Source organism: Emydura macquarii, unplaced genomic scaffold (assembly GCF_026122565.2).
Source record: "Emydura macquarii macquarii isolate MOO-44397 ecotype Brisbane River unplaced genomic scaffold, CSIRO-AGI_Emac_v2 contig_2394, whole genome shotgun sequence".
Lineage (NCBI taxonomy): Eukaryota > Metazoa > Chordata > Testudines > Chelidae > Emydura > Emydura macquarii.
Genome location: NW_027132531.1, coordinates 9,434 through 36,812, shown reverse-complemented (window position 1 = coordinate 36,812; position 27,379 = coordinate 9,434). Strand labels below are relative to the sequence as shown.

General features: G+C 51.9%; 1 protein-coding gene across 1 annotated transcript; it reads left to right on the top strand.

The window, feature by feature from the left end:
* The first annotated feature begins 5,224 nt into the window (after positions 1–5,224).
* Positions 5,225–26,473, top strand: LOC137161878 (zinc finger protein 585A-like). The gene is made up of 8 exons (XM_067561392.1): positions 5,225–5,424; positions 5,784–5,910; positions 7,046–7,162; positions 10,530–11,871; positions 14,849–15,203; positions 15,773–15,899; positions 17,014–17,130; positions 24,939–26,473. Exons 1-8 carry the CDS (start codon positions 5,401–5,403, stop codon positions 26,471–26,473), a joined length of 3,744 nt encoding a protein of 1,247 aa, XP_067417493.1. The 5' UTR covers positions 5,225–5,400.
* The last annotated feature ends 906 nt before the right edge of the window (positions 26,474–27,379 follow it).

Genomic DNA, 27,379 nt, shown 5'->3' with positions numbered 1-27,379 from the left:
TGTCCACTTGCTCTTTGTCTTTAAGAAACTGCCTTAACCACTGCCCAGATTTATCTGAGAAACACACTTCAGTTATGATGTCATCTTACGTTCATAACTTTACCTGTGACGCTGCTACATGCATTTTACCATATTACTGATCAGAAAGGTCTGAGTTTTCAGATGCTACCTCACAAGGCATGTCTTGTACAAAGTTTATCACAATAGTGAGTAGGGTGTGATTACAGGGGTGTTTTCCATCACACTATTATGTAAATATCAGATCATGGAGATCCCTGTAATCCCTAAGCACTCCCTCTTTGCCAACTGGCATCAAGAAGTTTCAATATTCTCAGTTCATTTCAGTGATAAAAAAAAATTAGTTCTGCTAATGTAACACTTCATTTTGAGTATTGTTCCAGTTAATTCCAATGTTACATTACATTAATTTTCATGTAGATTTAATGTTTAATATTTTCTATAAAATTAGGTTTTGACATTAGTGAAAGGAAACAGTTCAATGTTTCTTGATCTGATTCAGAAGGAAAACAAATATAGAAATGTCAGAATTTCCCACAGGATGGACGTTATGTTTCCCATTCACCTGTACTTGTAACCGAAGGACTAGAGAATGTTCAGTGAAATAAAAGGTTGGAAATTCAAAGCTGATGAAAGAAAATACTTTTTCACACAGTGAGTGATTATCCTGTGGAACTCACTGCCAGAGGATGTTACAGAGGGCAAGAATTTAGCACAGTTCAAAGACAGACTGGATATTTCTATGCACCCCAAGAATATCCAAAGCTGGACTAATTAACTTCTAGCAGGGATATTAAATCGCTCCTTCATTCAGGGCTCCAAACTCTCTTTGTTAGCTTTTATGAAATACATGAAAAAACAGAGCCACAAACACCCACCCCAGCTTCCTACCAAGAGGCACTTCAGCCTGATACACTGTACCTTTAATGAAAAGCTAAAATCTCAACTGACTCTTATTGTTCTACCCTTTGAAATGTTCACTTCAGTCTTTTAAAAATATTCATTTACTGCATATCATTGGAACAAGAGATCCCAGATTTTTGTCTAAGCTATTCTCTGTCAGTCCTACATTCCAGTTTGACATGGTTCCAAATCATATTATTTACTAATAATTCAAGGCTGTTTTTACTTTGAATAATTCTATGTTTTAAGATTATTTGTAAAACTGCTCCATTGACAATTTTATCTGTTGATTTTACCCACTTTCCAAATATTTGTAAAAACCCTCTTTTAAGTAAAAGAAGCCACACTGGGAAATGTAATATACCTACCTAATTGTGAAAGACACTGGCACAAATGAAATAACATTTGCTTTAAAAAAATATGTGAATTCTTCAGCTAGGAGTTGGCACTGAGTGATTGAAGTGTGAATGGCTGAGCAATTGAGGTGGGTGTAGACAGGGAGAGTGATTGAACAATTGGTCTAAGTAAGGGATGTCCAAACATGATGAAGAAAACACTAGCCTCATCTCAAACATTTGAGGGAGGAAGAAAGGAGCAAACATAATAATTTTTACCACTCAACTGGCAGAAGAGGAGTCCACCCTGATAACTTTGGAGTCAGCCCACTTCAAAGGACAAAATCTGATCAGGCTTGCAACCATGTGGGTGATTATGGATCACACCAAATGCAGAGGCAGCATGACAGAGCAAAAACCCATAGACTTACATGGGATCTTTTCCCTATAAAATGGGACAGAAAGATGAAGGCTGGAGGTTCAGGTCTACATCACCACACTAGCCAGGAGTACCAGTGCGCATCAGCAGAACCTTGCTCCTCATCCTCGTGCTACAGTCACCTGGCCAGCGACTACCAGGAGCACCAAGAGGCTGGTAACTATAACATCTGTGAGACCCCTATGTATGTTTGTCTGTCTCCCTGTCTGTGTATGCCTGTCTGTGTGTATGAGTATGAATGAAAGTACCAACTGAAACATGTGTCAATGACGTTTACTTTATTAACAAGAGTCTCTGTATTTGTAATTACTAGGTAAAGTACAATATTGATATTGATACAATGTTGATCCTGTTTCCCTGGTATTTGCATTATTGATACTATTTACCAAATTTCTGTATTCACAATAAACGTGGCTTGTTGCCTTATCCCCTAAAAAAGATCCTGTGATATTTGTTATTTGGGTAACACCTTCGACGTGGTCAGGCCTGGCCCAGAGAATGCAGCAAAGCTGCATCCCAGGAGCCCTCTGCCCTGTGAGCTGTGCTGGTGGAATCTGGCTACGTATCCCTCCCTTGATGGCTGCCTCAATGGATGTTTTGGGCATGCTCTTGCTCCGGCACTGCTCAATGATGTTGTGATACGACCCAAGCCCAGGGTAGCCAACTGGTAATGCCAAGGTCAGGGCAGGCTGCAAAAGGAGAGCAGATTCTCCCCACACTGGTGGGTGACACTGAAGCCCGGCTTCCCAACCAGCCACGAACTGCTTCTGATTTCCCCACACTGGATATCAAGAAGCCAGTCCACAAATGCCCACAGCCCCCTTCACTGCATTTCAGCTCCAGGCTCCCAAATCAGCACCAGGTCCAGTAAAGAGACCAGTTACTAGAACTCTCTGCTCTTTACTAAAAAGGTTCCCTCTGACCCCAAAGGGTCAGCCACAGCACCAGATCAATATAAGTTTGGATCTTACCTAAAATACCACGCTGCCAGCCAATCCTTTAGTGTCTAAACTAAAGGTTTATTGTAAAAAGAAAGGAATAAACCACGAGAGAAATGTTAAAGGGTTAAAGTAAATCACAGATATACAAATGATTAAAAGTCCATTTACATCAGGTTTCTGGAAGAAATGTGGATTTGCAGGCTTGTGTAGTTCTCTCTGGTTTACATCCAGTACTGGATGGGTCTAAGTCCTTCAGTTCAGTTGCAAGATGAATTGGTCCAGAGATAGGTGTAGGTCTGCAGACTGGACAGGAACAAAGACCAAATGGTTTCTCTGGCTTGATCTTATAAACCCCCTCCTCCGGCCATGCGGCCTGTGGGCAGTCACAAGTCCCAAAATGGAGTCCATAGTCACATGGGCCAATCCTGGTGACTCCTCCGGTGTGCCTGGGGTCCATAGTCACATAGGACAGTCCTGATGCTTCATCAGGTAGGCTGCCTGCAATGGAGTCCAGAGTCACGTAAGCAGGTTCTGATGACTCAGTGGTGATGCTGGCTTCTCCCTCAGGGCCCCTTGCACCTGGGAAGGCCTTAATGGGCCATTATGCAGGCCATTGTTCTGCAGCCTTCCTATCTGGGGTGTTGCCCAGGCAGCACAATTTGAAATACAGATCTCTCAAATACATCTATAACTTCCATTTCACATATCACACATGAACATAAGTATTATTATCTTACTTAGCACATTACAACCTTCCAAACAGTACCTGACAAGGCCTATCCCACATGGATCATTATGATTCTGCCATGCTGATGTCACCAATATACTAAATGGCCCCCCACTCAAGCCAGCCCGCATGACAGATGTTGGCCAGGTTGGTGTTGAGATCAGGGTTCGGTCCCCCCTCTGCAACGAGACGGAGGGAGTCACAAGGGAGACACGGCTGGGATCCCATTCCACGGCACTCTTGGCTCTCAGCCCCCCCACTGCTTTCAACTACCAGCCTCCCTTTCCTTCCCCTCCCAGAGCTAGGGATAGAACCCAGGCATCCAGACTCTGACACCCCCCTGTTCTAACCCACTATCCTCCTTCCAGAGCTGGGGATGAAACCCAGGCGGCCCCGGTAACCATCCCTGCCCTTAACCACTGTCCCAAAGCCCTTCCCCTCTTCAGTCACCGTTAACTGTTATGTCAGGCTGCCTGAACCACAGGATCTGGGCTGCTTCCTACTTATGTGAAGCAGCTGAAAGAGGGGGGCAGAGACCCAGTCACCTTAGGGGAGGTGCTGTGGGACAGTGGAAAGGTCCAGCAGAGGAAGGATGAGAATGGGAGAGACACTACCCCACAGACCAGCATCCCCTTCTCCCAGCAGCCAGGGGGGATCCTGGCCTTGGGCTAACAGAGGTTAGGGGGTGCTGGGGTTAGGGACAGCAGCGTCAGTGCTACTGGTCAAGGCTGGGCAGGCAGGGCTCTGTAGCACCCTCTTTGCCTGGTGCTGTGTCACACACAGGATCCTTTCCCTCCCACCTGGGTACCTTTCACAGGCAGCATGGGGAGCTTCTGGAAAAACCAGATGCGCTCAGCTTCCCGCAGACCCTTGATGTGTTTGACTTTGAACCATTTGTTGTGGCCAGAGGGTGAGGCACCCGTGGTGTGCAGGGGCTGGCCTGATGGGCGGGGACCAGGGGCAGCCGGGCAGGGGCCAAGGGCAGCAAGCCAGGGCATCAGTTCCTGCAGCGCCAGCACCAAGGCCAGAACATGGCATCTGTTTAGGGCAGCTGCCTCCCATGGCCCTGGATAGGGCCATGGGCACTGGGTGTGAGCTCCTGAAACACACACACACACACACGTTACACAGCTGGCTGGGAGCTCCTGTAACACACATACATACACACTGCACAGCCAGGGGTGAACTTCTGTCACAAACACACATATATACACAGCCCTCCTGAAACACACTCATTGCACAGACACACACGCAGACTGCACAGCCAGGGTATGATGTGTTACACTCATGTCACAGCCTTCCTGTAACACTCAGGCCTATGCACCATACACGCCCACCTGTGGTCTGCTCTCCTGTGACACATACACCAACATCACCCAGCCTGGCAAGAGCCACACTGCACAGCCCGACCCGTGTCTTACTGTGACACTCACAGGCTGCTCAGCCTGGCCTGTGCCCTCTTGTACCCACTAGTCCCCGCTCCCCTCCCAGAGCCGGGAGAGAACCCAGGAGTCCTGGCTCCCAGCCCTAGCCGGCTCCTCAAGGCACAGCACTGCAGGGGACCCCACCCCGGGGCGGGTTGCTGGGTAGCCTGTTTGGGACAGGAGCGCCGCCGAATCCGTCGGGAGCCGGGACCCAGGTGTTCGGGGGGAAGAGGGGGGTGGAACTTGCCGGAACACGGAAGGCCCCTCCCCCTGCGCTGCGCTGGGGGCCCGTCCAGTTCCCGGTTTGGAGCTGGCGCCTGGAAGCGGCGCAGGCGCTGGGCCCTTTAGCTCTGGGATCCCTTGGAGCCGGTGGGCAACTGAGCGGGCCGGCGACGAGCGCAGCAGGGCTGGATCCAGCGCGACTTGGAGCCCCCCCCCCACGCCTTCCCGGCCGTGCGCAGAGCGAGTCCGGGCCGCAGCCCCAAGGCGGGGAGCGGGCGCCAGGCGCAGGGGACGCGGCGAGAGGCGGCCCCGGGGCGGGAGAGAAACAGCTGCGGAGGCAGGAAATCGCCGCCCGGACGAAGCGGCCGCGGGCCCGGAGCCGAGCCCGGCGATGGCTGCAGCGGGGCCGGCACAGGTGGGACGCGGGCCGGGGGCTCCCTGGGGGGCCGGGCCGGGCTGATCCCGGCGGGGGGCGGCGGGGAGCCGGGACCCGGATCCCTCCGGCGCTGCTGACCCCGGTGCGGGCGGGCGGAGCAGCAGCTCCCGGGGTTTGGCGCGGAGCCGGGCCAAGCGCTGCCCCAGGCCGGGAGCGGCTCAGCTCTGCGCGGCCAGGCAGGGTGTGGGGGTCCCGCTTTGCACCAGCGCTGCCCGGCGGGGTCAGGGGCTGTCAGCAGCCGGAGCGCTGGGAGCGGGGAGCGGCTCTGGGGCAAGGCTGGGACTCAGGCCTGGGGGCTGGAGCGGAAGGTGCTGAGTGTGTAACGCTTGTGACGGCAGCTCCCGGTGGCGTTTGAGGACGTCGCTCTGTATTTCACCCGGGAGCAGTGGGAGCTCTTATCCCAGCCAGAGAAGCAGCTGTACCGGGACCAGATGCTGCGGAATTACTGGACCCTCGTTTCCCTGGGTAAGGACCCGTTTCCCTTTTTCTATTCACAGCTGTGAAATTTCTGGGTTCCCTCTAAGCTTCAGCTGCCATGTGCCACCCAGCAGCCAAGTGGTGGCAGATGTTGTCAGCCCCTTTCAGGTTGGCATCCAGTTGGAGAAAAAATCAGGGCTATGGAACCTGAAGCTAATCTTAGTGTAACTTGTTTACTTGAATTACGTACTTCAGTCCTGGCACAGAGGTGGTAGCAAACAGCACATGAGCAACAAACTGTTCCAGGAATCCCAGCCCAGACACTGATGGCAGCAACTCTGCCTCAAATTGACTTTAGTTAGAGAAATAAGTAGTGAGAGAACTTTCCTGCTGCTTGTAACAGCTCCCCACCTCCCCCAAAAGAATGAACATTGTAAATTTAACAACTGTGCAACTGAACAATGCTTGCACCTAAGGAAAAGAACTGGTAGGTCTGTGTAACGGCACTAACTGGGGACTCCTACCAAGACCTGTTGTGACTGATGCCTTTATGACATGCTGCAAAGTGTTGAGTTTTCAACAGCTATAAGATGGCAAAGAAGCGAAGTTCCCTTCTTCCAAAGTCTTCTCCCATGATACATTTTTCAGGAGACAGTTGGGTAAGTGAAATAATGATCGGAGGAAAGGAAGTTGGGGACTTTCTACTCAGCCTGTCTCTTAATCTTACTGGATGTTCAGTGGTATTTCAGCAGTTTAAAGGAAATCCATATCACACAGTTGTCCTATGGAACGTACTTCCACAAGATCTCATAGAGGCCAACATGTGAGCAGGATGGGATATTTGTCTGGTACATCTAGAGTTATCCTAGTAAGGATTTAAAACTCAGCCCCCACAGCAAATTGGGACAGGTCATAGACATTGTGGTGTCAGAGTATGAACTAAACTTGCCTGGTGGGAAATGGGAAGAAATCTCCTCTAAGGAAGATTTTAGAATTCTCCTGCTTTGCATCTCTTATGCTTTCCTCTGAAGCAGCAACTGAGATTGGGGCCCTGTCGCACCTGGTGCTGCGCAGACACACCCTGACCAAGATCTGGCCCGGTTGTGCTGAGCTGCACAAACATGTAAATGAGTCCCTGCCCCCAAAACCTTAGTAATAAAACTGGTTCTTTCCCCCCAAACAGGCTATTCCGGTTCCACACCAGATTTAATCCACCGGATTGAGCGAGGGGAGGCAGAGCTCTGGATCCAGGATGCCAAGGACTCCAGGGAAAGCTCAGGGCCTGAGAGCCCCTCCTCAGGTGAGTTGTAATAATCCAGTTCCTTCTGATTTACACAGCTGCTAGCGGAGGGCTCCTTAATTTAGAATGCAAAGGCAGAACGAGATCCACTGGCTGGGAGCTGAAGGGAGACAAATTCAGGCTGGGAATTAGGGGCCAATATTTATCTGGGAGGGGAATGAACCATTGGCAGAGCTCCCCTTGAGGCGGGGTATATTCTCCCTCACTGGGTGTCTGTCAGTGGAGATGCGGTGTCTCTCTCAAAGCTCTGCTCTAGCTCAGCCAGGAGTTACTGGGCTGGAGGCAGGAATCGCTGGGGGAGATTCTCTGGCTGTGATAGGCAGGAAGCCAGGCTAGATGGGCACAGTGAGATGGTCTGGCCTTGATAGCTATGAAACATAAAAATGTAGGACTAGACAGGACCTCGGTAGGTCCTGTAATCCACTCTCCTGCACAAAGTATTATCTATTCTAGACCATCCCTGACAGGTGTCTGTCTAACCTGTTCCTAGAAACCTCCAATAATGGAGATCACACAGCCTCTCTAGGTAATTTGTTCCACTGCTTAGCTACTCTTAGTGTTAGGAAGTTTTTCCTAATGTCTAACCTAAATGTCTCTTGCTACAATTTAAGCCCATTTCTTCTTGTCCTCGCCTCAGTGGATAAGGAGAGCAATTTATTGCCCTCCTCTTTGTAACAGCCTTTTACATACTTGAAGACTGTTATCTCTTCCCCCTCAGTCTTCTCCTCTCCAGACCAAACAAACACAATTTTTTCAATCTTGCCTCAGAGGTCATGTTTTCTAGACCTTTAATCCTTCTTGTTGCTCTCCTCTGACCCTCTCCAATTTGTCCACATCCTTCCTGAAGTGTGGGGTCCGAACTGGACACAATTCTCCAGTTGAGGCCTTATCAGTGCTGAGTAGAGTGTTACAACAATCCTGTTAATGCATCCCAGAATGATATTTGCTTTTTTTGCAACAGGATTACAGTGTTGACTCCTATTTAATTTGAGATCCACTATAACCCACAGATCCTTTTCTGCAGTACTCCTTCCTAGACAGTCATTTCCCATTCTATATTTGTGTAACTGATTATTCCTACCTAGGTGTAGTAATTTGCATATGGTGTTATTGAATTTCATCCTATTTAATTCCCACCATTTCTCCAGTTTGTCAAGATCCTTTTGATTTCTAATCCTGTCCTCTAAAGTGCTAGCAGCCACTCCCAGCTTGGAATCATCCATAAACTTTGAATGTATTCTCTATGCCATCATTGATGAAGATATTGAATATAACCGGACCCAGGACAGATCTCAATATGATCCCACTCTATATGTCTTTTCAGCTCATTTTGTGAACCATAATAACTACTCTCTGAGTAGTTTTCCAACCAGTTGTGCACCCACCTTTTAGTAGGTTTGCCTAGGCTATAGTTCTCGTTTGTTTATGACAGTAAGACAGTATCAAAAGCTTTACTAAACTCAAGATATGTGACATTTTCTGTTTCTTCCCTATCCTCAAGGCTTGTTTACTGTCAAAGAAGGATATTGGGTTAGGTTGACATAATTTGTTCTTGACAAATCCATGTTGAATATTGCTTTATTTTCTTCTACAAAGAAATTCTATTGTTCTACTTACAAATAGAATTTTGATTATTTGCTCCATTATTTTTCCGGGTTCTGAAGTTAACCTGCCTGGTCTATAATTCCCTGGGTTCTCCTTATTCCCCTTTCTCTAGAGAGATGTACTATATTGGCCTTTTTCCAGTCGTCGGGTCTCTCTGTCATCCTCCATGTGTTCTCAGAGATAATTGCTAATGGCTCATATCTCTTCAGCCAGTTCCTTAAATATTCCAGGAAGCATTTCTTCAGGCCCTGCCCCCTTGAAGACATCTAACTTGTCTAAGTAATTTGTAACTATTTCTTTTCCTCTGTGTAGTTTCAGACCTGACCCCATTTACACTGACATTCCCTGTGTTTGTAATTTGACCTATTTCCATTTCTTGTCTCCCTCTGTTTTGAGTTTCAAGTCATTTAAGATCTCCTGTTTCAGCCAGGATGGCCTCTTACCATACTTGCTATCTTTCCTACACATTGGTAATCTCTGACCTAAGATGGGACCTAAAAATCACTAAGCCTCAAAGCCATGACAAAAAAATGGACTGGAGATGGGGCTGTGATGAAAGGGGATGAGGGGTGGAATAGTTATATGGGACAATGTGGGGTGGGAGAGAGAGGTCCGTGGTGGGAGGAGGTTGGGGGGCTGCATTACATAGTGGGTAGGACACTGCAGTAGGAATCAGAAGATCTCGAACTGAACTGAGTCCCTACAGCTCCACCATACCTCGGTTTCCCCACCTGTATAGTGGAGAGGGCTGTGAGGATAAAATCCATCTGTGTATGTCCATGGATCAGGCACTGTGGCAGAGGGGGGCAGACAAGCCTGTCTGACCATGGAATATGACACTTCTAGGCTTCCCACACTTCAGAAAATCATATCAAGATAATGCTGCCTGAAAGATTTTTTCACATGCTTTTTATGCCTCTGCCCCTTCTAGTTCAAGCTGTGTGTGCTGGTGTCCTAAGGTCCTGGGCACCTGGATCCAGACTTAATTCAGACAAGGGCAATAATCTGCTCACAGTCTGGGAGAGCATCCCAGAGTCGCTGGCCCTTGGCAGAGAATATGCTGATTAGCACCCTACCCTCTCTCTGCCACTTCACTGCACATGTCACCTCTCAGACTGGAGAAACCTGTACCTAGCGAGCAGGGAGAAAGTTGGGAACAACTCCGGGCAGAGCAGGATCAGTCACGTACAATGAGTGCGAGGTCACGCCATGCGGAGGACGCCATTTTGTAGAGCAGGTCTCAGGCACTTGCAGCGTTTCACTGTAATGCTCTACAATTGCCACATGTCCCCAGCAGCTGGGGGGAGTGGACATGTTTGGAGGCCAGACGAAATCATCCTGCTGGCCACGATATGGGTTACCCTGGTGTATGGGCTGAGTGTGAGTGAGAGGGTGCTGGGCTGGCCTCTGTCACATCCCCTTCTCCCCCTGCTCTCTCGGTGGCATGAAACCTTTGTCACTTACATTCCTTCAGAGTTAATGCTTAGCACAGCCCTCAGCCTAACCAGGTCTGTGACTGGCTGTGGATGAAAGGCCGACTGTGTGGGAGCCATTAACCCCTTCCAGCTTAGCCGTGTTACTCATTGGGGTGTAAAATAATACAAAAATGTTCTTCAGGTTACAGCACAGAAACCCTGAGTGACTTGTCATCCCCTCATCCACCTCCCTCCTCCCCCCCAAAAAAAACAAAACAAAAACAAACCTTGACAAACCTGCAGCCTTACCCATGAGCTAACACCGGGATTGTATCTGCTCTCTCCAGCAGGGCACAGGCTCCTGGGAGGAGCAAGGACACGGTCTGAATGTTGGAATAGCGTGGGAGGAAAGCAGGATCCCATGGCCCACAGGTGGATCCATGCAGAGGACACAGTCCATCCCTGGGACGGACTCAGCCACAGGCCGGAGCTGGGGACGCACCAGAGACTCCCTATCAGGCAGTGCGGGACTCCTCATCTTTGCGGCAAGATATTCAGCAGTTCCTTAGCACTGAACCAGCACTGGCTCATACACACGGTGGAGCAGCGATACCCCTGTGCTGACTGTGGCAGGAGCTTCAGCCAGGCCAGTACGCTGACCAACCACCAACGCGCACACACCGGGGAGCGACCGTACCGCTGCAGCAAGGGCTCTGCACAGAGTTCGAAGCCGAGAATGCACCAGCGCGCGCACACCAGGGAGTGGCCGCACCGCTGTGCTGACTGTGGGAAGGGGTTTGCACAGAGCGCTCACCTGAGAAGACACCAGCACACACACACCGGGGAGAAGCCGCACCGCTGTGTTGACTGTGGCAAGGGCTTCACAGAGAGGTCAAAGCTGAGATTGCACCAGCGCATGCACACTGGGGAGCGGCCACACTGCTGTGCTGACTGCAGCAAAGACTTTACACGGATCTCACACCTGAGAATACACCAGCGTGTGCACACTGGCGAGCGGCCACACCACTGCTCCGACTGTGGCAAGAGCTTTTCAGAGAGCTCGAAGCTGCGAATACATCAGCGCACGCACACCGGGGAGCGGCCGTACCGCTGTGACCTTTGCGGGAAGAGCTTCAGCCAGGCCAGTACGCTGATCAACCACCAACGCACACACACCGGGGAGCGGCCGTACCGCTGTGCTGACTGCGGGAAGAGCTTCAGCCAGGCCAGTACGCTGACCAACCACCAGCGCATGCACACCGGGGAGTGGCCGCACCGCTGCACTGACTGCGGCAAGGGCTATGCTCACAGCTCAAGCCTGAGAATACATCAGCGCATGCACAACAGGGAACAGCTATACCACTGCGACGATTGTGGCAAGCGCTTTAGCGATGCCGCCGCACTGACCAACCACCAGTGCACGCACACCGGGGAGCGGCCATTCCAATGCACTGACTGTGGCAAGAGCTTTGCACGGGCCTCATCTCTGACATCACATGGGCGCATTCACACCAGGGAGCAGCCGTACAGCTGTGCTGCCTGTGACAAGCACTTTGTTAGAATGGCCAACCTCACCCGGCACCAGGTCACCCACACCAGTGCCCCTCTGGCACCGCCAGGGCCTGAGGGGCTGCTGGCCGCTGGGGGGCCTGGCACAGCGCCAACAACTGCAGACCAGGGAGTGGTCCTGTCCCCATAATGTCCAGCAGAGAGACTGTGTGGGGCAGGGAAGGGGGCTTGGCTGAGCAGCATGTGGAAGAGCAGACAACGGGAGTCCTGTAGCACCTTAAAGACTTTATGGTGCTATAGGACTCTCATTGTTTTTGCTGCCACAGAGAGTATTTCAAATGGCTCTGGAGTGAGGACGTGGGCTTTGTGTGGCTGTCACTGACCAAATATGTCTTGCGACACCATGTCCCTGGGCCATTAGCCTGTTCTGAAGCAGCTGGCCCAAGCTTTATTCTTGTGCAATACCCACGACTGCTCCAAGTCTGGGCAAGTTAATCAGCTGCCTAGGGAGGTAGATTTGCGGCAAGCTGGGGTGTAATCCTCCCTTAGCTAGCCTGCTGTGGTGTGGACTAACTGCATCCTGATGTGCAGTCACTGTTCCTTAATGCACATTGATCTAGTTCTCTTTCAAACGGGACTAGATGAGGTGCATTTACAAATTGTTTGAGTGCATCTGCAGGTGCACGGGGAGATTTTGATAGACCAGTAAAAGGACCTGAGACCACTTGATAGTGTAATATTGATTATCATGCTTGTTGCTAACAGTAGCCAATATCGGTAGGCCTTTCTGCAGGCCTGTGCAGCCTTAGCATGACTAAGCCAGGAGGAGAGGGGACCCTTTTTCTCAACCTTATCTGACTCTGGGCCCCCTCCCTACCCGATGAAGTCTCTGGTGGACGTGCTGGGATCTGTGGTTTAGGAGAAATGCAGGAAGCTGATCTGTTTGCCCTGTGGGAGATATTTGTCAGGGCCTCAAGGGATGTGGATTCTGCACAAACGCATCGGACTAATAAGTGATCTGAGGAAACCTCTTGATTTGCTTTTGAAACTGCTTGCCCAACAAGTGTTTTTCTTGACGTATTTTTGTCTGCTAACAAGGATAAATAGTGGGGGAGAGATTTGGACACTTTTGGATTTCTTCTTGGACACAGTTTGGGGTTCCCCAATTGCACCTGGAAGACTGGCAAATTGGAAAGCCACTGCTTGAGAGCCACACCAAACTTTGGTAATTATTGAGGATTGGGGTGTTTTACTAACTTGTTGCAGACGTGTGTAAGTGCTTCAAACTAAGTAAAGTATAGTTTTACAGTGAGAGCACGCTTGTATTATACTGTTTCTACCAGTCCAACTATTGGCTGGATGGCTGTGTCTCCATTTGATTTATTTCCTGACACCACCTTGCACAAGGTTACCAAGAGCTTTTGGTTGATAGAACCCCGGGTAACACAGGGTGTACAGAGGATGCACCTGACCAGTGCATATTAACATATGCACAGAGGACTCAGGACAGACCATGTGGCTGGAGGGCCTGACCAAGCAGGGCAGCCTGGATGGAGCTCACTGTGACAGACTGACAGTCATAGTTGATTAGGATTGGAAGGGAGCTCAGGAGGTCATCTAGGCCAACCCCGCTCAAAGGAGAACCAACCCCAAGTAAATCATCCAAGCCAGGTCTTTGCCTTAAAAACCTCTAAGGATGGAGATTCCACCACCTCCCTAGTGTCATGGAAAAGATCACACAGCTTCTCTTTTATGGTTGGATCAAGCAGAACTTTAATTGTGACATACACACAGGCTGCTATAGCTATAGGGAAGCCCAGACAGCACGTCCCTGTGCTGATCTCTGGAACTTCCCCTTGGTGCAAAATACAGATAGCTTATATAGGTTTTTTTAAGATTCCTTTTTACATATAGATCCTATAGTGGAGTTTCTGATACTTAACAGGTCATTTACCCCACCTGGGGTACTTATAACACACAGTGGGGGGGGGGGGGGTCTCACGGTGCCAGCATGTCCCAGTGATTCTTTGGTGCCAGTGAGTCTCGAGTCACACGCAGTCACTTGCTATCTATTTGACAGGGTATGGCCAGGTGCAGTTACAAAGGTAGTTAACATCTTACAACATAGACCAACGTTTTTTGCATTTCTGTTGTAGTTCTAAGACATCCTGCCTGAATTTAGCATTTCTATCACAGTTTCCAGTTTAAGGCATACTGTCTGGGTTTTTGATTCCACACTAGGTAACTCATTCCATTGCTTCACCACCCTACTAGTGACAAAGTTTTTCCTAATATCCAACCTAGACCTCCCTCACTGCAACTTGAGGCTTAGGGGGGTTCGAGGGAGGATGGAGCTAGGCTCTTTTCAGTGGTAGTAGATGACAGAAGTAGGAGCTGGGATAACACAGTGAAGGAGGCGAACTGGGTAGCCCGGAAATACCCCGCTCAGAAGGGAGAGGGACTCAGGATGGGGGAGGAGGCAGAGCCCAACTGGGAAGGGTGGCAGACAGAGCCCCAGGCAACGAGTTCCAGCACATGCTGCTCTTGGGGACAGCTCTCCAGTGCAGGGCTGGGCAGGGCAGGGCTGCTGGCTCCTTAGGGTGAGGGCCCAGAGAGTCCTTCCACCAAAGCCTGTTTATGAAGGACCATGCTGCTGTATTCGCTGTTGTCACCCCAAAAGGGTAACTGACTTGGGAGGTACAGCAAGCAGCAGGGGTTGTTGTATTAAATGAATCATTTATACCAGATCACAGGGTGGTCGGGGCAGTTACCCCAGGCGCGGCTGGAGATGTAGCCCCACCGTGCAGTCTGTGTAGCCCAGACTTCCCCGTGTGACCTTATTTTCCATTTTTCGCCTACCTGGGGGGCTTCACCCTCAGGTCTCCAAGTATGGGGGTCTCTGCCCCTTGCAGCGCGGGGAGGGCTTCGTCCCCTGGCCTGGGACCTGCCACAAACAGCACAAAGCCGGTGCCTGTGTCCAGGCCATGTCCATGCAGGCAGAGGGCCCAGCCGATCGGGGGGCCGAGACCGGCAGGGGCAGCGCAGATCGGGCGGTGATAAGCGGGGTCGCAGCCCGGCGCAGGAGAGGGGCTGGGGGGAGGAGCCCCACAGTCGGTGGGGCGGGGTCTGAAGGTCCCTGACCGGGTCCCGCCCCCAGGCGGCGGCTGCTGCTGCTGGAGCTGGCGGGCGGCACAAGCGCGGGCACTGCTGCCTGCCTCCTGGGTCCTTCGAGCCTGGAGAAGCGGGTGGGGAGCGGCGCGGCTAAGGCCCAGGAGCGACCCGCAGCAGCAGGGCTAGAGCCGGAGTGCCCCGCGAGCCGGGCCGGGCCTTCCTGTGCCAGCCCGGACACTGGGGTCCCCGGCACAGCCCGGTCCGGGTGCAAGGCGAGTCCCCGGCCGCAGCACCAGGGCGCGGAGCGGGCGCCGAGGACGCGGCGAGTGACGGCCCCGGGAAGGGAGAGAAACAGCCGCGGAGGCAGGAGCCCGGCGATGCCTGCAGCGGGGATGGCGCAGGTGGGACGCTGGCCGGGGCCTCCCTGCGGGGTCGAGCCGGGCCGGGCTGATCACGGCGGGGGGCGGCAGGGAGCCGGATCCCTCCGGCGCTGCTGACCCCGGTGCTCCACAGCAGGGAGCGTCCCGGGCACTAGGGAGGGGAGGCCCCGGCCGTGCGGACATGCGGGGAGCGGCGCGTCCCCTTGGCCCCGGGGCGCAGCCTGGCAGAGGGGCCCTGAGGCGCCTGAGCTGGGGCGGGAGCTGGCGCTGAGGACAGGCCTGGGGCTGAGGTGGGGACTCGGGCCGGGCGTGGGGGAGGGGAGCCTGTTCCCTGTGTCCCTGCGCTGGGCTTCGAGCCCCTCCCTGCGCCCGAGCCCCCTGGGCAGCAAAGGGCGACTCCTGTCCCCTGCCAGCAGGGCCCCGAGGTCCCTGGGAGAGCTGTGCGGGGGGCTGAGGGGAGAGTGTCCCTGTCTCATCTGCTAGGCTGGGTGTTATCCCTGTGAGCCCCACACAGAAACTGCGTCCCCTGCTGAGACTCAGGGCTGGGGCTGGAGAGGAAGGTGCTGAGTGTGTAACGCTTGTGATGGCAGCTCCCGGTGACGTTTGAGGACGTCGCTCTGTATTTCACCCGGGAGCAGTGGGAGCTCTTATCTCAGCCAGAGAAGCAGCTGTACCGGGACCAGATACTTTGGAATTACCAGACCCTTGTTTCCCTTGGTAAGGACCTGTTTCAATTTTTCTATTCACAGCTGTGAAATGTCTGGGTTCCCTCTGAGCTTCAGCTGCCATGTGCCACCCAGCAGCCAAGTGGTGGCAGATGTCAGCCCCTTGGAGGTTGGCTTCCTGTTGGAGAAGAAATCAGGGCTACGGAGCCTGGTGCTACGCTCAGTGTAACTTGTTTACTTGAATTACGTACCTCAGTCCCGGCACACAGGTAGTGGCAAATAGCACATGGGCAAAAACCAGTTCCAGGAATCCTAGCCCAGACACTGATGCCAGCAACTCTCCCTCAAGAGCTGACTTTAGTTAGAGAAATAAAGTAAGCAAAAAATTTGCCTTCTGTTTACAACAGCTCCCCACCTCCCCCAAAATAATGAACATTGTAAATTTAATAACTACGTAGTTGAACAATGCTTGCACCAAAAGCAAAAGAACTGTTAGGACTGCGTAAAGGCACCAAATGGGGACACCTACCATGACACATTGTCGCTGATGTCTTTTTGAAAGTGCAAAGTTTAGCGTTTTCAACAGCTATAAGATGGCAAAGCAGCAAAGTTCCCTTCTACCAAAGTCTTCTCCCATAATACATTTTTCAGGAGACAGTTGGATAAGTAAAATAATGACCAGAGAGAAGGAAGTTGGGGACTTTCTACTCAGCCTGTCTCTTAATCTAAGAGTAATGGAGTGTTCAATGGTATTTCAGTGGGTTAAAGGAAATCCCTATCACACTGTTTTCCTATGGAATGTACTGCCACAGGATCCTATAGAGGCCAAGATGTTGACAGGATGGGATATTTCTCTGATACATCTAAAATTATTCTCGTAAGGGTTTAAAATTCAGTCCCCATAGCAAATTGAGACAGGTCATAGACATCCCACCGAATGTGCCTGGTGGGAGACAGGAAGAAAGCTCCTGTAAGGAAGAATTATTTCATTATTTTCCTCCTTGGGATCTCTTGCTGCATCTGAGATTGGGGTCCTGTCATGTCAGATGCTGCGCAGACACACCCTGACCAAGATCTGGCCCAGTTGTGCTGAGCTGCACAAACATATAAATGAATCCCTGCCCCCAAAACGTCAGTAATAAAACTGGCTCTTTCCCCCCATACAGGATATTCAGGTTCCACACCGGACTTAATCCAGCGGATTGAATTAGGGGAGGCAGAACTCTGGGTCTGGGATGCCAATGACTCCAGAGAAAGCTCAGGGCCTGAAAGCCCCTCCTCAGGTGAGTCATCATAATCCAGACCCTTCTGATTTACACTGCTGCTAGCAGAGGGCTCCTTAATGTAGAAGGCAAAGGCAGAGCGAGATCCACTGGCTGGGAGCTGAAGGGAGACAAATTCAGGCTGAGAATTAGGGGCCAGAGTTTATCTGGGAGGGGAATGAACCATTGGGAGAGCTCCCCTCGGGACGGGATGGATTCTTCCTCACTGGGTGTCTGTCAGTGGTGATGCGGTGTCTCTCTCAAAGTTCCTCTCTAGCTCAGCCAGGAGTTACTGGGCTGGAGGCAGGAATCGCTGGGGGAGATTCTCTGGCTGTGATAGGCAGGAAGCCAGGCTGGATGGGCACAATGAGCCGTTCTGGCCTTGATAGCTATGAAACATAGAAATCTTAGGGTATGTCTACACTGCCGAGTGAAGTCAACTTTCACCTGCTGATTTTTAAAAGTCGCTGCAGTGTGTACACACCACGCTGTTTGCGCAGGTCTCATGCGTCCACACTCACCACGGTGGTTTTGACAATCAAAGCAGTGCACTGTGGGTTGCTATCCCACAGTGCAACTAGCTGCGGTGGATGTTTGGACGAGTTTCATTGTCCCATGATGCAACGCTCCTTCCCCCTCCCTTCTTCCCGCAAACAAACAGGAAACCTATTTTTGCGCCGTTTCTTTTCCCCGCGTGCTTGGCATTGCTGCGGAGACATGGAGCCAGCTCAACTGTGCACTATTATTGTGAGCGTCACAAATACATCGTGGCTTATCATCGAGTATTTTCCAAGTAGAGCAAGAAGCCGAAGCACAGGCAACAGCGATCCCACCGAGGCTGCCTTGCTACAAGCCATCGAGTGGGACAATTCCCGATTGCTGCAGGCTGTAATGCATCATCTGCGGTCCGTGGAGTGCCGGTTATGGTCCCGGGAAACAAGCACAGACTTGTGGGACTGCATCGTTATGCAGCTGTGGGATGATGACCAGTGGCTGCAAAACTTTCATATGCGAAAGGCAACTTTCCTCGAACTTTGCTTGGAGCTGGCCCCCTCCTCCCTGAAGTGCGTGAATACTCGCTTGAGACAAGCTCTGATAGTGGACAAGAGAGTCGCCATCGCTCTGTGGGAGCTGGCAACCCTCGACTGTTACCGCTCAGTTGGCAATCAATTCGGAGTCGGTAAATCTACAGTGGGTGCCGCCATGATTCAAGTATGCAGGGCCATCAATATCTTTCTGCTACGAAGGATAGTGACTTTGGGAAATGTGCAGGACATAGTGGATGGGTTTGCCGCGATGGGGTTCCCAAACTGCCAATGGGGGGGCCATTGATAGGATGCACATCCCTATCTTGGCACCTGCCCACCTAGTAACCGAGTACATAAACCACAAGGGGTACTTTTCCATGGTGCTGCAGGGCCTTATGGATCACCGGGGTAGTTTCACTGACATCTGTGGGGTGGTCTGGGAAGGTGCATGACGCGTGTGTATTTCTTAATTCAGGGCTGTTCTCTAATATGCAGGCAGGCACTTTCTTCCCTGACCAAAAAATTCACGTTGGGGGTGTGGAAATGCCAATAGTGATCCTGGGGGACCTGCTTACCCCTTGCTCCCTTGGCTAATGAAGCCATACACCGGGCACCTTGACAGCGACAAGGAGTGTTTTAATAACGGGTTAAACGCTTGCAGAATGGTTGTTGAATATGCCTTTGGGCATTTAAAGGGCAGTTGGAGGAGTCTCCTCACTAGGCTGGACATGAGTGAGAAGAACCTCCCTACGGTGATATCTGCGTGCTGTGTTCTTCATAATGTGTGTGAAGCGAAGAGGGAGAGGTTCCCCCAGGGATGGGCTGAGGAAGCAGAAAGACTGGTCGCCAGTTATGAGCAGCCAGATGCCAGCAGTACACTGAGAGCCAACCACCGAGTGCTTTGCATTAGGGAAGCTTTGAAAACCAGGTTCTGCAATGAGATGCAGGACTGATTTCTGTTTCTGTATGTTGTTTGCCTTTGCTAAACACCCCGCCCCTCCCCCCCCCCCAAACTGATATCTGTACCCTCCAAATCCCTCCAGAACAAGATATGATTTATTAAAGAAACATGTTGAAAGGATGCAAATTTTTACTGATGAACATTCAAGTCATGGAGGAAGGGGGGAAGTGTTCATTCACAGTCTCAAGGGGTAGTGTGGTTGCTTGCTGGCCAGCTGTCAGCGGGTACACCACTGCTTTCTGCTCACCTCCACTGGGGTGGAGGCGAGCATGTACTGCAGCCTGGCCATTCTCCTCCTCCTCCTCCTCCTCTTGGGGGCGGGGGAGAGGCAGGGCAGCAAAGCCCTAGGTGAAGGAGCATTATGGAGGGGCTGCAGCGGGACTCTGTCCTGCCTCCGCTCCTCCTGAAGCTCCACAAGCCACCGGAGCACGTCTGCCTGGTCACGCATGATTCGCAGCATCTCCTGCGATCATGCTCCATCATTTCTCTGCGACTTTCCCTGTCCATGTCCATATTCTGGGACAAGGTCAGCTGCCACGCTCTGAGCTGTGTCTCTGCGGCAGCTGAGATGTTCATGACCTCGCCAAACATGTCATCTCTTGGTTTTTGTTTTTTTTCCTCTTTCTAATCTGCGACAGTCTTTCAGCAGCATTTCTTGAGGGTTGGGCCAAGCCGAGGTGTCTACAGAATGAAAAGAAATTCACAAGGTAGCCATTGTTAGCAGACTGAAGAAAATGATACAACTGCAACAATACTCCCCATGCAGTGCACAGAGCAAACACAGACCTTCATTCCATTCCTAACATCCCAGAAGGGTCAGCTCGCTGTACCCTTACAGAGATGGGAAGCAAGGGGATCTGCAGGCAGCGCGCCGGGGTGGGGAAGGGAGCGGAGTATATAGTCACTGCTTAAACCAAATAAAAGTAATCAGAGTGACTTGGTAGGACACTACAATGGGGAATACAAAAGTCACAGGGCATCTGCTGTATAGCTCAGGTATTTTAAACATGCACCGTCTTCTCTCGGTGACCATGAGCAATATCAGTCTCCTGATGGTCACGCACGAGGAAAGGGAAGATTTGCTGCACGCAGCGGGGTACCAGCTGTTTTCCACCAGGAATGCCGGCTCCCTTGATTGCAGCGTGGCGAGCAAAATATCCTACCGTGGAGGGAGCAACAAGGCAGCCCTCCCCAGAAAACTTTTGCAAAGGATAACAGATTACCTACATGAAAGTTTCTGTGAGATATCAACTGATGATTATCGGAGCATATCTCATCACATAAATAATCTGTTCCTTGGGTAACCCCCCACTACAGTCACCTAAACGCCTGTGTAGTCTGGTGGTCCTTTCCAGCCGGGTCATTGTGGCCTTTCCTCAGGCCCAGGCTCCAAGGAAGGCCAGTGCACCTTCCTAAAATGGGAGGGTGTCACGTCTGTGCAGTAGCCTCAACCCTGGCCCTCAGGCAGGGGGAGCCGGCAACTCGGCTATGGTCTCTGGCCCTGGGACCGGGTGAGGCCTCAAGCAGTCAGGTGCCTCAGACCCTCAGGTAGGGTGAGGCGGGTAAACAGTCTGAGGCCTCCAACCCTCAGGCAGAGTGAGACCAACGGTGGATCCGCTGTCTGTAGCGGCGGGGGAGAGCACGTTCTCCCAGGGTGGCTAGGGGAGGGGGACGCAGGCCCACCTATCTCCACTGCGTCCCAGCCCAGGGCCCTAGCAGTGTCAACGACGTTTGCCACTGAGTCGGCAGGGCTCCCGCCGCAACACGCCGACGGGTTCTTGCCCCTGACTCAGCCACTGGCTTATGGCTGTCTCTGGGCCACTTCCTCCCTTGTTCCCCAGGTATCTGTTTTCTCCAGGTCCTTGGAGTCGGCGGGGTACTTGGCCTGTGGCAGGCTCACCAATCCCTCCTCATCCACCAGCAGCAAGTCAGGGAGCTCCTCTGCAGAGGGCAGCTCCTCCAGGTTGCAGGGTTCCTGGGGTTCCTCGGCTGAGGGCAACTCCTCCAGGGCACAGGGCTCCGGGGGTTCGGCGTCCGGCAGCTCCTCTAGGTCAGGGCCAGCCTCCGAGGGTATCTCCCACCCCTGAGTCTCAGGGGGCTCGGTCCAGTCACTGGAGCCCAGAGGCCCTATCCAGCCCTGGGGCTGGTAGGTTGGGCCGTTTGTCGCTCGCTCGGGGCAGCTGAGGTCAGGCCTATGCTGCAGCCGGCGGGATGGCACGTCTGCCTCTGGTGGCAGTCTGTCCTTCACTGAGCTGCGGGGCCTGCCTTTTATGTCTCCTGCCCCGGCCACAACTCCGCCCCTCTGTTGCCGGATTGGCTGGTCTGCTGGACCTGTCACCATCCGGCTCCCTGGTTGCCGGGCAGACTGGGCTGCCGGCCCTATCACTGTCCGCACCTGTGGTCGTGGCCCTTCCTCGGGCCCAGGCTCCAAGGAAGGCCACTGCACCTTCCTACAGCCTGAAATCCCCTTCCTGCCCCTCCACCCCTATGTAAAAGGACAGATCTGCTAAGAAGAAAAAAAACCTCACCTGATGTGCCTTCCCCGGGATCATTAGTGCTGTCCTGTGTGCTGCTGGACTGCTCTGGGGTCAGGAACGGGTCCTGACTTTCTGGGAGAATGGACACCCCGCTCTCCTGCACCTGCACCCTGCTCTCCTCAGCCTCGTCCTCGTCCACGGAGTCCTCATCATTGTCCATGGACTGTGACCTAGCAGAGGTATCGATGCTGCAGGGCGGCACCGTGGTGGGATCGCCACCGAGAATTGTGTGCACCTCATTGTAGAAGCCGCATGTTTTGGGCAAGAAGCCAGAATGGCTGTTAGCTTCCCAGGCTTTCTGATATGACTGACGCAGCTCCTTGATCTTCACGTGACACTGCTGAGCATCCCTTCTCCAGCATGCCCTGGGATATCTTCCCGTAAATGTCCAAATTCCTTTTGCTGGCTCTGAGCTGAGCCAGAATGGGCTTCTCGTCCCACAGACCGATGAGATCTAAGACCTCTGGTCGACTCCATGCTGGAGTGCGTTTGGGCTTTGCAGTAGCCATGAGGAGTACAGCGACAAAGCCCTCCCAACGCTGGCTGCACAGGAACTGAAAATTCAAATTTGCCCGGGGCATATGGGGAGGGGACATTTCCAGGTCGCGTGACCACGTTACAGCTGAGCACGAATGTCCAGAGCGGTCACATCGGGGCATTGTGGGATACCTCCTGGAGGCCAATAACGTTGACTTAAGTTCAGTTCTGTCTACACTGAGGCTAAACCGAACCAATAAATTCAAATTAGGAGCTATGCCACTTGCGGAGGTGGTTTTATTAAGTCAATTTTTGCTGCGATTTAAATGGACGGAACTGCAGTGCCAGTGTAGACACGGGGTTTCAGAGATCGATGTAAGTGATGTTATGTCGACCTCCGTTGCCAGTGTAGACCAGGCCTTAGAAATGTAGGACTAGATGGGACCTTGGTAGGTCACCTAATCTAGTACCCTGCACTGAGTCAAGGACAAGTATTATCTACTCTAGACCATCCCTCATAGGTGTCTGTCTAACCTGCTCCTAGAAACTTCCAATGATGGAGATTCCACAAGCTCCCTGGGTAATTTTTTCCAGTGCTTAGCTACCCTTAGTGTTGGGAAGTTTTTCCTTATGTCTAACCTAAATCTCCCTTGCTGCAATTTAAGCCCATTTCTTCTTGTCCTGTTCTCAGTGGTTAAGGAGAACAATTTAATACCCTCCTCTTTGTATCAGCCTTTTACGTACTTGAAGATTATCAGGTCCTTCCTCAGTCTTCTCTACTCCAGACTGGACAAACACAATATTTTCAACCTTTCCTCATAGATCACGTTTTCTATACCTTTAATCATATTTGTTGCTCTCCTTTGACCCTCTGTAATTTCTCCACATCCTTCCTGAAGTGTGGGGTCAAGAATTGGCCATAGTACTCCAGTTGAGGCCTTATCAGTTCTGAGTGGAGTGGATAAATTAGTTCTCGTTTCTTGCCTTTCTGACCGAGGAACACGACACCTTCTTCTAGGCTTCCTGCACATCAGAAAATCATATCAAGATAATGCTGCCCTTCAAATGCTTTTCATGCCTCTGCCCTTCCTGGCTCAAGCTGTATGTGTTGAGGTCCTATGGCCTTGGGCACCTGGAACCAGGCTTAGCTCAGACAGGAAAATCCTGCCCGCAGCCTGGGAGAGCATCTCAGAGTCACTGGCCCTTGGCAGAGAATGTGCTGATTAGCACCCCACTCCCTCTCTGCCACTTCACTGCACATGTCACCACTCAGACGCGGAAACCTGTGCCCAGCGAGCAAGGAGAAAGCGGGGTGACTCCGAGCAGAGCAGGATGAGTCACATACAATGAGTGCGAAGTCACACCACCCGCAGGACACCATTTTTGTAGAGGAGATCTCAGGCATTTGCAGCGTTTCATTATAATGCTGTACAACTGCCACGCGTCCCTGGCAGCTGCTGCTGGGGGAGTGGTCTGGGTGTGAGGGGGAGGGTGCTGGGATGGCCTTTGTCACACACCCCTTCTCCTCCTCTCTCAGTGGCACAAAATCTTTGTCACTTACATGGCTTCAGTATTAATGTTTAGCACAGCCCTCAGCCTTACCCAGGTCTGTGACTGGCTGTGGATCAAAGGCCGGCTGTGTGGCAGCCATTAACCCCTTCCAGCTTAGCTGTGTCACTCATGGGGGTATAAAACAATACAAAAATGTTCTTCAGGTTACATCACATGAACCCTGAGTGACTTGTCGCCTCTCAACCACCTCCCCTCCCCCAAAAATAAACCCGACCCTCTTGAGGATTTTTAGTTCAGTTTTGCACGAAGAATGAAATCTTAGGCTCAGAATGAATGACTTCTTCAAAAGCAATTCCTCAAAAAGGACTCACTCCCCTCCCAGGAATAAACTACTTTGTTCTAAGCAGCTTTATCCCTGTCTCACTGCATCCACTCAACGGAATTGTAGCCGCTTAACTAAACTAGTTTCAAACCCATGTAGTTAAAACAGCACAAAGACTGGGGAACAGGCCTCTTGCTATAAAACAGGAGCAAGTGAAGAACCAGCAACATGTAAATAAAAGGCTCTGATTGAAATAAAAATAAAATCAGTTTGAAAACAAAACCTGGACACTGTTTATACTGTGTTAGCACCTAGGGCCCCAGGCTTGGATCAGGGCTCTGTTGTGCCAGGCACTGCCCAGTTGCTGGGGAGGCTCCAATTTAAGCATAAAATGAGACCCAAGAGGTGTGTGGTGTATGTGGGAGTGGGTGCTAGGCGCTGCACAAACAACAGGGAGAGAACCAACTTCTCTCAGGCTGCAAATTTGTCTTGGTATATTGTATGAAAAATTACAGAGCAGTTACAGTACATTTAGTAAAAGTCTGAGGTGGCTAAATTTGCTGTGATGGCTCCATGGTTTTTAACAAAACTCGACCTCCTCCTCGCCCTGCCAAAGGGGCTCCAACCACCCAAAGCAGCACGCTGCCCTCGCATTGCATCCCTAACCGTAGCCTGGTCAGAGGGATTGGGGCAGGGTAGAGGGATCTGGATGCAATGCCATTCATTGAAGTTTGGCACACCTCCCCCACCAGCATGACTGGGGGTGGGAGCAAATCTGAGTGGCACTGTAACCCTGCACGCCAGGTCTCAATACCCTGAGCAAGGTTTTTAAGTCCAGCCCTGTGGGACAGGAGTTGCCAGGGTGAGGCGTGCATCCAAAAAACAGTCACAGACAAATGGGGAAATGGCATTGTCCGTGACATTTCTCCTTTGACAAACCTGCATCTTTAACTGTGAGCTAACACCGGGATTGCCTCTGCTTTCTCCAGAAGGGCACAGGATCCTGAGAGGAACAAGGACACGGTCTGCATGTCAGAACAGCATGGGAGGAAATCAGGATCCCACGGACGACGGGGGGATTCATGCACAGGACTTAGTCCATCCCCGGGGTGGATTCAGCCAGAGACCAGACATGGCTACACACCCGAGACTCCCTATGGGGCGGTGCAGGACTCCCTATCACTGTGTCAAATGCGGCAAGAAGTTCAGGAACCCCTTCGCACTGAACCAGCACAGGCGCACGCATGCTGTGGAGCAGCCATATCACTGTGCTGACTGCAGCAGGAGCTTCAGACAGTTCTCGATCCTGAGAATACATCGGCGTACTCACACCAGGGAGCGGCCCTACCGCTGTTCTGAGTGTGGCAACAGATTTATGAGAGCCTGTACGCTGAGCCGCCACCAACGCACGCACACTGGCGAGCGGCCGTACTGCTGCACTGACTGCGGCAAGGGATTTGCATGGATCTCACACCTGAGAATGCACCAGCGCACACACACTGGGGAGCGTCCACATCTCTGCACAGACTGCGGCAAGGCATTTGCACGGATCTCACACCTGAGAATGCACCAGCGCACACACACTGGGGAGAGGCCCTACTGCTGCGCTGACTGTGGCAAGGGCTTTGCACATCCCTCACACCTGAGAAGACACCAGCACATGCACACCGGGGAGCGGCCCTACCGCTGCACTGACTGCGGCAAGGGCTTTGCAGAGATCTCATACCTGAGAATACACCAGCACACACACACTGGGGAATGGCCGCACCACTGTGTTGACTGTGGCAAGGGCTTTGCACACAGCTCAAGCCTGAGAATACATCAGCGCACGCATACCGGGGAGCGGCCGCACCGCTGTGCTGACTGCGGCAAGGGCTTTGCACAGATCTCTTCCCTCAGAATTCACCAGCGCACGCACACTGGGGAGCGACCGTACCGCTGCACTGACTGTGGCAAGGACTTTGCACAGACCTCACACCTGAGAAGACACCACCGTGTGCACACCGGGGAGCGGCCGCACCGTTGCACCGACTGTGGCAAGACCTTTGCAGAGAGCTCACACCTGAGAATGCACCAGCTCACGCACACCGGGGAGCGACCGTACCGCTGCACTGACTGCGGCAAGGACTTTGCACAGACCTCACACCTGAGAAGACACCAGCGTGTGCACACCGGGGAGCGGCCGCACCACTGCACTGACTGCGGGAAGTGCTTTGCACAGATCTCCCACCTAAGAACACACCAGCGCACGCACACCAGGGAGCGGCCATACCACTGTGACGATTGTGGCAAGAGCTTCAGCAAGTCCAGTACGCTGACCAACCACCAATGCACACACACCAGGGAGCAGCCGTACAGCTGTGCTGCCTGTGACAAGCGCTTTCCCAGATTGGCCAACCTCACCCGGCACCAGGTCACCCACACCAGTGCCCCTCTCCCACCGCCAGGGCCTGAGGGGCTTCTGGCAGCTGGGGGACCTGGCACAGCACCAACAACTGCAGACCAGGGAGTGGTCCTGTCCCCATGATGTCCAGCAGAGAGACTGTGTGGGGCAGGGAAGGGGACTTGGCTGAGCAGCGTGGGGAAGAGCAGATAGGTGGGGGGGAATTTAAAACAGATGGACACAGGCTACTCCTTTATTGAGCCCCTGCATCTAGGTGGGATCCAGCTTGATCACTTTCTGTCCCCCACACATTCACGCATCTAATAGGGATTCAACCAGGACCACCTGCCCCTGCCCCTTCTAGTTGGGATGCAGCCAGAAAATTCCCCTCACACCTACCTTGGTTCCAGCCAGGAGGTGACAGCTAGAGGTGGGATTTGCAGTCCTGTCTCAGCATGGATTGGTCAGAGGGGTGGGGCAGGACAGCCCGGTGCGCGTGATTGAAGGAAGACTCAGGAATGGCTCATGCTGTCTATTTTAAATAAAAATGTGATGAAGAAGAGCTATGTGCCTAATGTGTAACAAAGGCCTGTCTCATGCGGTGTTACTTTCTATTAAGCTGGTGCATTCAGATGGCATGTGGAGAAGCCAGTGTGAAGTGTAAATCTTTACGATAATTCAACAAAATGTTCTAAGGCATAACTGACCTTGAGGCCTGCTGAACTGTGTGACTGGCAGTTGCACAGTGCGTGTTTGGTGTTACTCCTGGGGGAATTCTGCATCAAAAAAAAAAAAAAGTTCTGTACACACTGACAAATAAAAGTCTGTGACTTTTATTTGTCAAAGTAACAGTATAATCACGATAGTTTCAATTATTTTGGTAATTTATTTCAAAATCCCTGTGAGCAAGTACATCTGTGACAATACGGGCAACAAAAATGATTCAGGAAGTGTTTGACAAATAGATTCTTTATGAGGCATATTCATACAGATCTTTAAGTAATAATTCATTTAACTTACTATGCAGAAACGTATTTCCTGCAGCTCTCA

Excerpts from the sequence above, each read along its gene's own strand:
- LOC137161878 (XM_067561392.1), top strand. The coding sequence starts at position 5,401 with ATGGCTGCAGCGGGGCCGGCACAG. Across the intron at positions 11,872-14,848 it reads GCAGACCAGGGAGTGGTCCT|GCGGCGGCTGCTGCTGCTGG; the intron begins GTCCCCATAATG and ends TCCCGCCCCCAG. Across the intron at positions 15,900-17,013 it reads CCAGACCCTTGTTTCCCTTG|GATATTCAGGTTCCACACCG; the intron begins GTAAGGACCTGT and ends CCCCCCATACAG.